The sequence below is a fragment of the Austrofundulus limnaeus genome, unplaced genomic scaffold (assembly GCF_001266775.1).
Source record: "Austrofundulus limnaeus strain Quisiro unplaced genomic scaffold, Austrofundulus_limnaeus-1.0 Scaffold132, whole genome shotgun sequence".
Classification (NCBI taxonomy): Eukaryota; Metazoa; Chordata; class Actinopteri; order Cyprinodontiformes; family Rivulidae; genus Austrofundulus; species Austrofundulus limnaeus.
In genome coordinates this window covers 668,883-681,159 of record NW_013952534.1, presented here as the reverse complement: position 1 = coordinate 681,159, position 12,277 = coordinate 668,883, and the positions used below count along the sequence as shown (strand labels likewise).

General features: G+C 40.2%; 2 protein-coding genes across 2 annotated transcripts in view; both read left to right on the top strand.

Annotated features, from left to right (window-relative positions):
* The window catches only part of rad54b (RAD54 homolog B), a 16,522-nt gene that overhangs the window by 2,144 nt on the left and 2,101 nt on the right, over positions 1–12,277 (top strand). The window contains exons 4-14 of the mRNA XM_014015630.1: positions 6,233–6,460; positions 6,692–6,991; positions 8,299–8,461; positions 8,584–8,809; positions 8,996–9,082; positions 9,155–9,275; positions 9,366–9,505; positions 9,583–9,873; positions 10,954–11,117; positions 11,200–11,461; positions 11,665–11,731. Coding sequence (XP_013871084.1) covers positions 6,233–6,460; positions 6,692–6,991; positions 8,299–8,461; positions 8,584–8,809; positions 8,996–9,082; positions 9,155–9,275; positions 9,366–9,505; positions 9,583–9,873; positions 10,954–11,117; positions 11,200–11,461; positions 11,665–11,731 — 2,049 coding nt within the window. The remainder of the gene's footprint in view (positions 1–6,232; positions 6,461–6,691; positions 6,992–8,298; positions 8,462–8,583; positions 8,810–8,995; positions 9,083–9,154; positions 9,276–9,365; positions 9,506–9,582; positions 9,874–10,953; positions 11,118–11,199; positions 11,462–11,664; positions 11,732–12,277) is intronic.
* LOC106522576 (fibrinogen silencer-binding protein) lies at positions 2,323–6,299 on the top strand. The gene is made up of 2 exons (XM_014015632.1): positions 2,323–3,904; positions 4,371–6,299. Exons 1-2 carry the CDS (start codon positions 3,498–3,500, stop codon positions 4,927–4,929), a joined length of 966 nt encoding a protein of 321 aa, XP_013871086.1. The 5' UTR covers positions 2,323–3,497; the 3' UTR covers positions 4,930–6,299.

Below are 12,277 nucleotides of genomic sequence, written 5' to 3'. Positions count from 1 at the left end.
GTAATATTTGGGGTCACAAGTTTTTGCCATGGATATTTTGTGGGTCAGAAGATAAAAAGTTTGGGAACCACTGTTCTAGAGAATCCTGCAATCACTTATAGTATGAAATTTGGTGAATAGGTTTTTTTTTCTTTTGTATTCTACATATTTCATTGATGTATTTACTAACTTTACTTCCAGTATCTGTTGTGTTTAAATTTGTGTTTTATGTTGTTAATAAGTTCCAGCTAAGTTTTCCTGAAATGTTTAATATGCATCAGTGTGTGTGTCTACAAAATATTCCAATGAAGTGAAGATAAGTTTGTGCTCAACAATCAGTTCACAATAAAAGTAACCTCAGGGCACTTTTCAAGTTTAAATCATAAATCAAGTTTAGATCCAGATTCAAATCCAATCAGTTTAAGTTTGAAAGCTGCCCTTTGTGCCTTCTTACAAATATCTTAGTATTTTTATTGATGAAAATCTCCTTTTTAAGTCCCACATTGAACAACTTAAAAAATTACATTCAAACTGATGCTTTATTTTACAAAAATAAACTTTTTTATTTAAAGTGATAAAAGTTGATGCTGCCACCTGTTAAGCTCTTTTTGACTATGTTAATACATCATGTTTTAACCTCTTAAAATCTAATCTCTCAAAGATGCGCAAAATGACTTTCTTCACTTACAGAAATCTGCCTCACATTTGTTAAAGTGTGAATTTTCCAGTGCAGAACGACTTCACTGTCAGTCTAAAGTTGCATAAGCAAAGTTTCTTTGTGCTGATTCTGGTACTGAAATGATTAAAATGTGTATTTATATTTATTGCTGACTGAGTCTGTTAAAAAACAGGGTTCACACAGGCAGCTCAACTACATCATCAGTGTTATTAGACCCATTTATACTGAGGCATGAGTCCCAGTATAAATATAAAGTGCTCCAGCATAAATGTAAAGTGTATTAGTCATATTTCAGAAACTTGTATGTAAATTTAAAAAGCAACAAATTATAATGCCAGCATAAAGATGTACAGTATTCTGTGAGGATATCACAGGTTTTTATTTAAATGTGTTTGGGATGGAGACCCAGCATGGTCTTGAAAGGAATAGTAAAATAGTGACATAGAGTACTTACAGTGGTACATACAGGGTACTTAAAGAAATACGTACATGTAATGACAGAATACTGAAAGGGTACTTGCATGGGTACATGATACAAAGTAATCGCAAAGTAATTAGTTGTATTTAAAGGGAACTTATAGGGTGCATAAAGGGCAATTATAGCACATTTAGAAGGTATCTGTGGGGATATTTACAGTGTAATTACAAATACATATGAGGTACATACAGGGTAATGATGTCGTACGTATGGAGGTACTTGCAGGGTGTAATTAACTGTTGGAAAAACTGTCAACAATTAATATTTGCCTCTTTGTAATCATTGGTATTATTGCCACGTGATGTATTTTGTATGACTATCAAGCTTGTGCGTGAGCTTGTGGCATTTTGTGTTACTAAAGATCTGCTGCCACTTCACATTGTGGAAAAGGTGGGTTTCTATTCACAGCTGACTATTTTAATCTGTTAAAATTAAGTAGTTAGTTTGACTGATTTATAATTTTAGAGTCAAAAACATGCAAGTGCAATTGTCATCTGAGGTTCACACCAAGAAAAGGCCTGAAAATGTACTCTACCAATTGTTTGATCAGAACACTACCAGCTAAATGCCACAATTTAAGGGGGAGCAGAGCAACTGTGGTTACCGCTCTGTTCATGAAGTGACTTGTTACTCTGTGCTGTACCCGGGTACAGCTTTAAGTCTAGGAATATCCCTGATCTGTGTCATCCTGCTGAAGAAATGTTACAGCCTTATTTCAAACATTGGGGCTGGAAAACTGCTGAAAGTACCATTTCTGGTAAATTTAAAGTAGTACTCAAGTTTGTTGTTGTTTGTCAAAATAACTATACTTATCTCAAAAAGTAAGGAAATTTATGTTTGGTAGATTATTTCTTTGTTGTAACAATGTTTCCCTGCAATAAACCTAATGCATATATGGGGGGAAAAAGGTAGTTTGGCAGAAAATATTTGGCAAAATTTTCATGAGTGCAACTCGCATACTCAGCTCAAATACAAGTCTCTGACATAAGCTCACAACCAAAGACCACAAATTATACAATTTTTGGAAGCCACACATTGCATCACAGAAATAGCACATAGGATTTATATCACATTGGGGTGTTTTAAATAAAAAAGTGAGCTTTTGTCTGTACACCATTCCTTACAAATGTGACACCATTTAAAATGGAAATTAACAGGCTTTCTATCGGTATAAGATTTATTGCCAATAAGTATTGTTACAACAAAGAAATAATCTACCAGACGCACAATTCCTTACTTTTTGTGCTAAGTTTGTACAGAATCACTGGTTTGAAGCAGGTTAAATGATTTTTAAGTCAGCTGTGAAAACCTGAACCTGTTAAGTGTTTCGCTTTTTTTATTCAGTATTTTTATTTAATTGCAGTTTGACCTGGATTGTCTGCAAGTACAATCCCGTATGTTTCCTTGAAAGAAATCTCTGAGAATGACCCCTCGATTATTTTACCTGTATAAATAAAGGTGATGTGTGCCTAATGTCCCCCCTTCTTTGCTGTATACTGCGCGCGACTAGACTCCCGTCTCTGAGTCTATAGCAGCACGTGTATAGAGCTAAAGCTCGGTTTAATGAGCCTCGCGCCGCTAAAAACGAGCTCCTCGGTCAGATAAACCTGCGCAGATTTTAGATTTAAACGCGACTGCCTTCTACAGAAATGTGCGAGTAAAATAGAATCGCTGGCTTCCGGGCATGCGCAGTGCTCTCTGACCCCTCCCCCCGCTCATTTAGTTAAACCTGCACTGTTTCTTCTCAGTCTATTCAGGAAAATAAGAACCCCGATTCTTCTCCATTTTGTCGCCCTGAATGCAGCGTTTTAAAACATTTCCCCCCCTCTCCTCTCTCTGGAAAGCACGGCCCCCCAGCTGCTGTCATTTTATTTAAGGCAGAGACATTGTGGCTGTTGCTGTGCCTGGTTTGGGGTTTAGAGAGACCGAGCTGTAAGTAGGTCGGGCTGGACTTAAGCGGCTTAGCTACGTCAGCCTAAAGCTGAGAGGAATTCATCCAAAGCCGTCCGCGGTAGGCGGGGGCCTAAACGAGGCTGGCCTAGTTAAGCCTGATTCTTATTGTGTGCAGCACAGCCAGTTTTTCTGTTGTGCATCGTAGCTGTGAGAGAAACCAGAGTGTGAGTCCATGCACTTGTTAGTTCATAGTTTATGACTGAGCTGAAGAAGAAGAATTAAGGGTAAATTAGAACTTTGTTTGAGTGGGGCCTTTGTGTCTCATAGATTAAAAGAAGAGCAGAAGGGATAAAAAAGAAGAAAAAAAAGACAGTTGAGCAAAGTGAGGAGCCACTCCTGAGAGAGGGTCCAGAAGGGGTGACAGCTTGAGGCCTGATTGGGACTTTGAGGGTCTACTGTGCTGTAAAGATGGCATCCAGCTCTGTGTTCCTGTCCAGCATGGTGGGCAAAGCTCGCTCCTCCAACTTCACCCTCTCCGAGAAGCTAGACCTGTTGAAGCTCGTCCGCCCTCACATCCGCATCCTGGAGGAGCACACCAACAAGCACGCTGTCATCGTGGACAAGAACAAGTGCTGGGACACGGTGGCCGAGCAGTACAATGCCTTGGGAGGGGACAGGCCCCACCGGACCGCTCAGGGCCTCAGGACCCTCTATAAGAGGCTGAAGGAGTCAGCCAAGCAGGAAGTGATGCAGAGGAGACACGCCCAGCCAGAGTACAGAGGGAGCATCTCGGAGCCTACCAGGAGGATTATGGAGATGATCCCTCACCTGTTCCACCACGTGCCCAACCACGACAAGGACCAGGCACTGCGCAGGTACACTGTTCCTTACAGACACGTTTCTGTGCACACCGGAGACACACAAGCTCATTCATTAAATACTTACTTTTAGCATCACCAATTAGAAAAAAAACACATTATATTTTGCTTCTGAATTTAGTTTTTAGATTGATAGTACTAATTCAGTTTTACGTGAATCTCTGTTTTTTGTTTTTGTAAAAATTCAACATTTATTTGGGAGAGTGTGTGCAGAAAACAGTCTGAGCCATGTGAGACCTGTCAGACGTGGAGAAATGTGAATACAAAAAACAAACATCAAGTTATCTGTGAATATTTGGTGTTTTTTTTTTAATTTCACAATAATAAATCCCACTATGTCTTAATCTTTAGATTGATTTCTTTAATGTGCATTATCAGTTCTAATTAATCTGTGTAAAGAAATGCTTTATATATATATATTACTGCTTAAGTTTTCTTATTTTTTTATTTTTTCCATATTTAGGTTGATATATAACAAACACAGCTCTCCTATTGAGAACCCGGGAAGCAGCTCCTCTCTGGCTGTACTTCAGGATTACTCAGCAGGTGTCCCAAGTATCGCTCACGAGGTGGTCCAGCTGGACCCCAAAGACGATGTGAAACCACCACCAGATCTCCCCATTGTTCCCGCCCACACAGAGCAGGTGCTGGATGGGCTCCAGGAGGAACAAGAGGAGGAGCAGGACCTGGGTAGTACCCACGAATATGAAGCCTCCTTGTCTCCCGCTCCTTCCTCCATTAACATCCCCCTCTCTGCCTCGCCGCTGCCGCTGCGCCACGACTTTTATCCGAACGACTTCTACTCCCATCACGATCCAGACAGGCTGCGTCCTCTGCATCTGCTTAAAGAGGAGCACGAGCTGGTGCTAGCCAATCACAGGAAGGTCGCCCTGTACTTGGAGGAGAAGAGGGAGGGTCTGAAGAGGAAGCAGGAGCTGGAGGAGGAACTTCTGAGAACAAAGATCAAAGTGGAGAAGTTAAAAGCTGCCCGGCTCAGACATGGGCTGTCGGTTCCTCTATAATAAAAAGACACACAAACCGTACAGTATGTCACCACTGTTTAAAAAAATGTTTGAGGATTTTAATTATATTTTAAAGAAGCTTTAGACTCCTTATGTTTTAAGAGCAGATTTCAAACATAGTGCCTCATACATGAATATGCTGTTTTGTTATGATGGAGCATTTGCTGCATTCATATTTAGACATGTTGGAACATATTGGCCAGATCGTATTAGTTTAAAAACACCCATTTGATATCTGAATTAAGATGTAATAAATGTAACAAGCTAAATCGTTTGGACTTGAACACCAACACTCTCAAAGTAAATGTAAAGAAAGCTGTCTCTAAAAATTCTCTGTTACACTAGGATTGTAGCAGAACTATCCTAAGCCTTAATGTGTCGCTAACATCTGTTAAAGGAGACATATCCTGCAAAAATCCACTTTTTATCCATGCAATTTGTTGTGTACTTTGGAGTTTTTAGTAGTGCAGAAAAGTCCAATTTAGTTTCTCCCGGTGCTGCGTAGATATATTTATCTTGTGTTTGAGATGTAAATTTTTTCAACACGTTAAATTCACTTTGTAGTTTTCTGAACTATTCTGTCACAGAATTTTTAATGGAATTTCTAAATAAGGTCTGGACTTACAAACTACATATTGATGATCCTCATTCTCCTCTGGCTCTGGGTCAGACTCTGGCTCCAACATTTAAAGTTGGATGGACAAGTCTTCCATTGTTCACATTTTAATTTGTAAATAAACGTTCTGCGCCACTATATAGGTGTAAACTATCAAACTAGAATGGACTACATTTCAGTTTCACTTTATATAGACCCCACTGAATGATTCAAATTTGGAAAAAGGATTTGAAAGCATATGTCTCCTTTTAAGATGAGTAAAATGTGAAAGTCAGAAAATTTCTCTGTTTGCTTGAACAAAAAAAGGGAAAATGGTTATTGATTTGAATTTTTTTCTATTATTAATGCTGTTTAATGTGAGCTTGTCACGAATGTGTTGTAATGTTTTTGTATACAACTCCTGTTAGTGTGTTTCATTCGTCTTCATGTTTATCTATTTATTATTAAAAGAATGGATTTTGATAACAAATTCGTCCTGTTGTTTTCATTGCTTCTTGTTAAAGGAGGGATGTTATGGATGAAATCATTGTTGAAGTTTGCTGTCTTCTCCAAATGTTTGGATTCATGTTCGCTTCTCTCACAGCGAAGACTTGATGCAGCAGTGCCCTCTGCTGGTGGCTTTTTTAACCAGCAGATTATTTTGTTTGGATTTTTCACTGTTTTCATTTGATCTGATGTCCTTGTCAGGAGAAAATAAAAGTCCTCAGTGGGATCCTGAATCTCCTCGAACCCCTCAGCCCTCTGCCGGGTCAGAAGGAGTCTCTGGAGGCGCACAGGATGGAGTGTGTTACTTCAGTGTGGTATGGTGTAAGGCCAGTAAGAAGAAACACAAGCGCTGGGAGGGGGATGCAGTGCTGGTCACAAGAGGACGCTCAGTTGTACTTAAAGACATGGAAGGGAAGGATATTGGAAAGGGTGAGGCCTAAACAACCCAATCTTTAGTGTTCAAAAGCTTGTGGCAGCTTTATGTGACAGAGAAATAGTTTGAATTAGATGGATAAAAAATGTACTGCAAAGTTAAACACATCTGTGTAACAGAAATGCTGTATCTGCACAGTATACGTCTGAAATTGGTACAAAAATAATTTTAACTCGTGTTTTTATTCATATAAAATCTGCATTTACACTAACAGGTTTGTGTTGCAGGCAGTGGCTACAAAGTGTCAGAGCTGGCCTCACTATCTGAAGGAGAAACTCTGATGATCGGAGGGAAAGAGGTGGAGGTGATGGGAATCATTTCTGCTGAGGACTTTGCCAAAGGTCGATGTTTCCAGGAGGTCCAAACAGATTCAGTAGAGTCCAACACGAAGCCTGCTCCGCCTCCCTCACATCGCTCGGCTTCCAAACCTTTCTGCCCACCTACGATGGTGGGCGGAGCAGGGCGTCCAGACACTAAAGCAGAAAAAGAGCAAGTGTACAGTCCTCTTCACAACCCACTAGCTCCAGGTTTGTAATCCCAACCAGGATGCTTTTTGAGATGATCCATTTTTCTTCTGTACGTTTTACTTAACTCTTTCCACAATTTTTGTGCTATTTCAACAATTCATATTTCAAAACGTTCAGCTCACTTATGCTATGTGTGCTATGACTGTTGGTATTTCAGCAACTTATACTTTTTCAGCTATTTAGCTTTATTGGCCACTTTTTCTTATAAAAAATTAATGGAGATGTTGTCAATGTTCTTAAAACCCTTCAAAATGTTTATAAATCTTTACTGCACTTTTTTGCTTCTTTGTACTAATTTCAGCCTTCTTCATCTTCCTTTTTTTTGCTAATTTTATATTTTTTTGGCTATCTTTTTTTTTTACCAGTTTCAACCTTTTTATTCTTCTTTCTGCTTTTTATGTTATCTGAAACTGTTTATTATGTTTTATGCTACCTTTTAGCTGATTTAAAACATTTCACTATTTTCTACTAACTTCAACTTTTGTGATGATTTCAGCTTCTTCCAGCTTAAAACAAACATGCTATTTTGGCTTCTTTGTGCAAATATCAGCCTTCTTTAGCCTTTGTTTCTTTTTGGTTAATTTTGGCTTTTCTTTCTGCCATTTCAGCTGCTTTAAGCTAATTTTATCTTCTACCAATTTCAACTTTTTGTGCTAATTTCAACTTACTGTTTAAGGAGTAGCAAACATGCTCCTTGTTTTGTTGTGCTAATTTTAGCATTTTTAGCTATAGCTTGTTTTAGCTTTTTCAGTTCAATTCAGTTTATTTATATTGCACCAAGTCACAACAAATGTTGTCTCAGTTCTCTGTACAAAAGACAGCAATCAGTCTAAGGAAGCCAGCAGATTGTGCTGAATCATTCCCATCACAGTTTCTCATCCTGAGCAGCACATTGGTTACTCTCTTTTTACATTAAGAAACCTTCAGGCTCAGGACGGGTTTGGGGGGACAAGAAAGCTTTTAAAGCTATTTTTTTCATAAATTGCAACTTTTTTGTACTTAAATTTTCCTGCTAATGGGAGCCTTTTTCTTACTGTCCTTTTCATCATCTGTCTGCTAAATCCATGTCGTTCCTATTTTTTAGCTGCATTTCTGTTATGTTCAGCTTTTTCAATACATTTTGCCTTTTTTTTTTTTTACTGATTTTTCACTTATTTTCTTGTTGTCCTACTTTCAGAAGCAAAAGTCAGCTGTTCAAATTGAACTCACATCAACAGTTTTGCTTTTAAACATTTTCACAGGAAATGCAAAGTCTAGTTACTTCTTAGAGTTGTTTTTTCTTCTGTTAAACTGGTACATTTTTTTAGGTGCACTAGTGATGCCTCGCCCCTCTTCCAATCACCAGTGGCTTCATAATAAATCAGGGCTCCCTGTGGTTGATGTTGTGGTTGATCCACACCTGTCCACACACCTACGACCTCACCAAAGAGAAGGCATCCTCTTCCTCTACGAGTGTGTCATGGGCATGAGGTAAAAGCGCTTTTCCTCTAGCATCTGTTGTCAAACTCTGTGTAAAAATCCTAAACTATGTAAAATGTACCGCCACCTTTAATTTGAGCCCTAAAATTAACGTTGATGTGTTTGTCCTTCAGAGCTGTGGGACGCTGCGGTGCAATCCTGGCTGATGAGATGGGTCTGGGAAAGACTCTCCAGAGCGTGGCATTGTCCTGGATGTTGCTCAAACAGGGGCCTTACGGCGGGAAGCCAGTGACAAAACGCATCCTCGTGGTTACACCTGGCAGCCTCGTGCAGAACTGGAAAGCTGAGTTCACCAAGTGGCTGGGACGTGAGAGGATCAACATTTTTACCGTGGATCAGGTTTGGAGAAAAGACGACATTCATTTATCTTGTACATAAAAAGAAACAATCATAAACCTAAAAAAACAGCTTTTCACAAAATATGACACAATGTAATAATTTGTGCTTCAAATTGTTTGCAACGGGTTTAAATGGTGACAACTTTTTTTTTTACTTGTGTTGAACATGCTTTGTGTGTTTGATCAGGATCACAGAATAGAGCAGTTTGTGTTGTCTCCTCTACACAATGTGCTCGTGATCAGCTATGAGATGCTGCTGCGCTGCCTGGAGCAGGTATGGTGTGCTCACCTCTCGTGTTGCAGAAGCTGAGAGTGTCACAAACCAAACATTTTATTTGACTTTCAGATACAGAAAGTGGAGTTTGGTCTCATAATTTGCGACGAGGGTCACAGATTGAAGAACAGCAGTATTAAAACTTCTTCTGCTCTCAGCAGCCTCAGCTGTAGCCGCAGAGTCATTCTCTCAGGTGCATACCTGTCTGTGGCAGAACAAAACAAACCTTTTCAGGTCTTTCTGAAGAAAACAAATAATGATTAGTCTTGTTTATTATTTTAAGGGACGCCAGTGCAAAACGACCTGCAGGAGTTCTACGCTATTATAGAGTTTGTTAACCCAGGGATTCTCGGCTCCTCGACTGCTTATAGAAAAGTGTACGAGGAACCAATTCTGCGCTCCAGGCAGCCATCCTGCACAGAGGTAATGCTTTATAGTCATTTATTTTTCTTCCCTTCTATCACAGAAACAGTTTTGTATCTCATATCTCCTACTTAAAGGAGGAGAGAGTTTTGGGAGAAGAGAGAGCGGCAGAACTCTCCCGTCTCACCGGCATGTTCATCCTGAGGCGGACGCAGGAGATCATTAACAGCTACCTGCCGCCCCGTCTGGACTGGACCTTGTTCTGCGAGCTGTCCCCTCTGCAGCACCAGCTGTACAAGCACCTCCTCAGCCACCGCGTCTTCAGGGCATGTCTTCAGGGCTACAGTCAAACCAACATGCACCTGGCCTGCATCACTGCACTGAAGAAGCTCTGTAACCATCCTGGTTTGCTTCACATCAGTGTCAAGGTGATGTTGACAGAGAAACTTACATCTTTAAAGAGGACATCATGCAAAATCCACTTTTTTACCTGTTAATACATTTTGTTGTGGAGTTTCAAGGAATTTAGACCAAAGCATTGCAGTTTCACTTTAACCCTAACCCTAACCCAACTGAATGATTTAAATGTGAAAATGAAGCATCATATGTTTCCTTGAATAGGCTTGGTTGGTATGACGGGATTGTGGTATACCTTGGTACCACAACGTGTATTTAAAAATTATGACTGTAAACTGATCAGCGAGGGGTGATGCGTCAAATTTCTACAAGGCTGCTATGAAAACTGAGACATCATCATTCTAGACTCTTTCAAAATACACCACATAACGTTACTGACGTGTTCTGACCACATTGGACCATTCAGAAAACAAATTGTCACACCTCTTAACCATCATGCAAGGTAGTGACAGAAACGTAACTCACCGACTCCTGAAAAGGTGGGCCGGTGTAGCGCTGACAAACAGCTTCGGGGACCACCTAGCCATGGGTTTCTTAAGTCGAACCACCAGAGGTGGACTTCATTCGGATTTAAACTTTAGGTCTTTTTTTTACTCGAGACCCGCGAGCTCCTTGCTGCAGAGGAGGAAATAACTGCAAATGTAATCGCCATAAAGACTGGCTAAAAGGATGCAGCAGCGCAGATACAAGCGTGGTACGAGTCAGATTATTTTGAAACTTAAAACCCTAAAAAGACGTACTTGGATTCTGCAACTCCTGCTTTTCTCATCAGAAGAGAAGAGGAGTTTTTTTTCCCCACGCCTCAATCTGGAATGTCAACTGAATGTCAAGCTACATTTCTTGTTGAGTATTAATTACTCAACACACCACAGACCATCTATGACTTCTTTAGATTTATTGTTTTTTGTGTACAGTGCCCTGAAACAACAGTTATTGTGATTTGGTGCTTTGTAAATAAACTGAATTGAATTGAATAATATAGCAGTATGAAAAAGATCAATACTGCCCAACCCTACCCATAGCGAGTAGCTGTATAATGCAGTCTAGTGTTTCTGTGCATGTTTTTAGATTTGGCTGAATCTTGTTTACAGGAGAGAACAGACCGCGGATCTGTGGAGAGTTCTTTATACGAGGGCCTCACGGATCTCTTCCCAGAATCCTATTCTTCAGCAGAATTCAGCAGCGAGGACTCTGGAAAACTGATGGTTCTTTCAGACCTGCTGAGCGCCATCAGACACCTCAGCCCTTCAGACAGGTACTGTATGTGTTACTATCAGATATAAGTGTAGTTTTATCTGTTTTCTGAGGATCTCAGCTTGTGATCTGCACACCTGCAGGGTTGTCCTAGTGTCAAACTACACTCAGACGCTGGACCTGCTACAGGACCTGTGCGTACACATGGGCTACACCTTCTGTCGGTTAGACGGCCACACCCCCACCAGCCAGCGACAGCGTCTGGTCGACACTTTTAACAGCCCCTATTCTCAGAACTTTGTGTTCCTGCTGAGCTCCAAGGCGGGCGGGGTAGGACTTAATCTGATCGGCGCTTCCCACCTGGTGCTGTACGACATCGACTGGAACCCTGCCAACGACATTCAGGTGAGACTCTCTTACACTGTTAGGAAAAATGAAAACTATCTTTTAACCCATTTATCTTGTCAACACACTTTCATAAAAACAAGCATTTTAAGAATCTGAATCATTCAATCGTCTTTCTGCTGCATTCGTGTGTAAACACCTTCATATCCACCAGATGGTGCCCTGTCTGTGTTATTAATTAATTCTGCTGTGACTGTGTCCAGGCCATGGCTCGAGTCTGGAGAGATGGACAGAAAAAGACGGTGCACATTTACCGTCTTCTCACTGCAGGCAAGAGTACAAAATTAATAAGGGTGTCCCGATACCGGTTTTTCTAAAACGGAGTACGAGTATTTCAGTTTGGGTACTCACCACCACAGAGTACTTACTGAGTTACAACTCAAATACTACGCAATGTTTATAAAAACACATTTCTTTTACTTAGAACCTGGTATTAAATCAGATACATATCTGATGTTTGTCTGAACGCTCGGGTTTTATTTTATCTGACTTTTACTTCAGTGAGGTGGGGGTGAGTGGATCGATTGAATAATAACGATACCAACCTCAAGCCATGCAGTTTAAATCTTACTTTGAACTAAACATGCTGCACCAGTGCATCCGACCAGAGGCAGATTAAAATATAAACACTGAACTAAACAGGGGTCTCAGATTATTTTTTAATTGACTCTGATTGCAACAACTTCAGAATCGACATGCTAAAATGTAGCATCCATATTTACTCTTGTAAACAGCAAGCTGAAGGTAACGTCACGTCTTCTCCTGCGGATCACATCGATGACACACTGGAGTCTAATGGAGGTTGCATTTATAGTG

Bases quoted from the DNA above. Each gene is read 5' to 3' on its own strand.
- LOC106522576 (XM_014015632.1), top strand. From the start codon at position 3,498: ATGGCATCCAGCTCTGTGTTCCTGTCCAGCATGGTGGGCAAAGCTCGC. The intron at 3,905-4,370 runs GTACACTGTTCC...TTCCATATTTAG, and splicing joins AAGGACCAGGCACTGCGCAG to GTTGATATATAACAAACACA.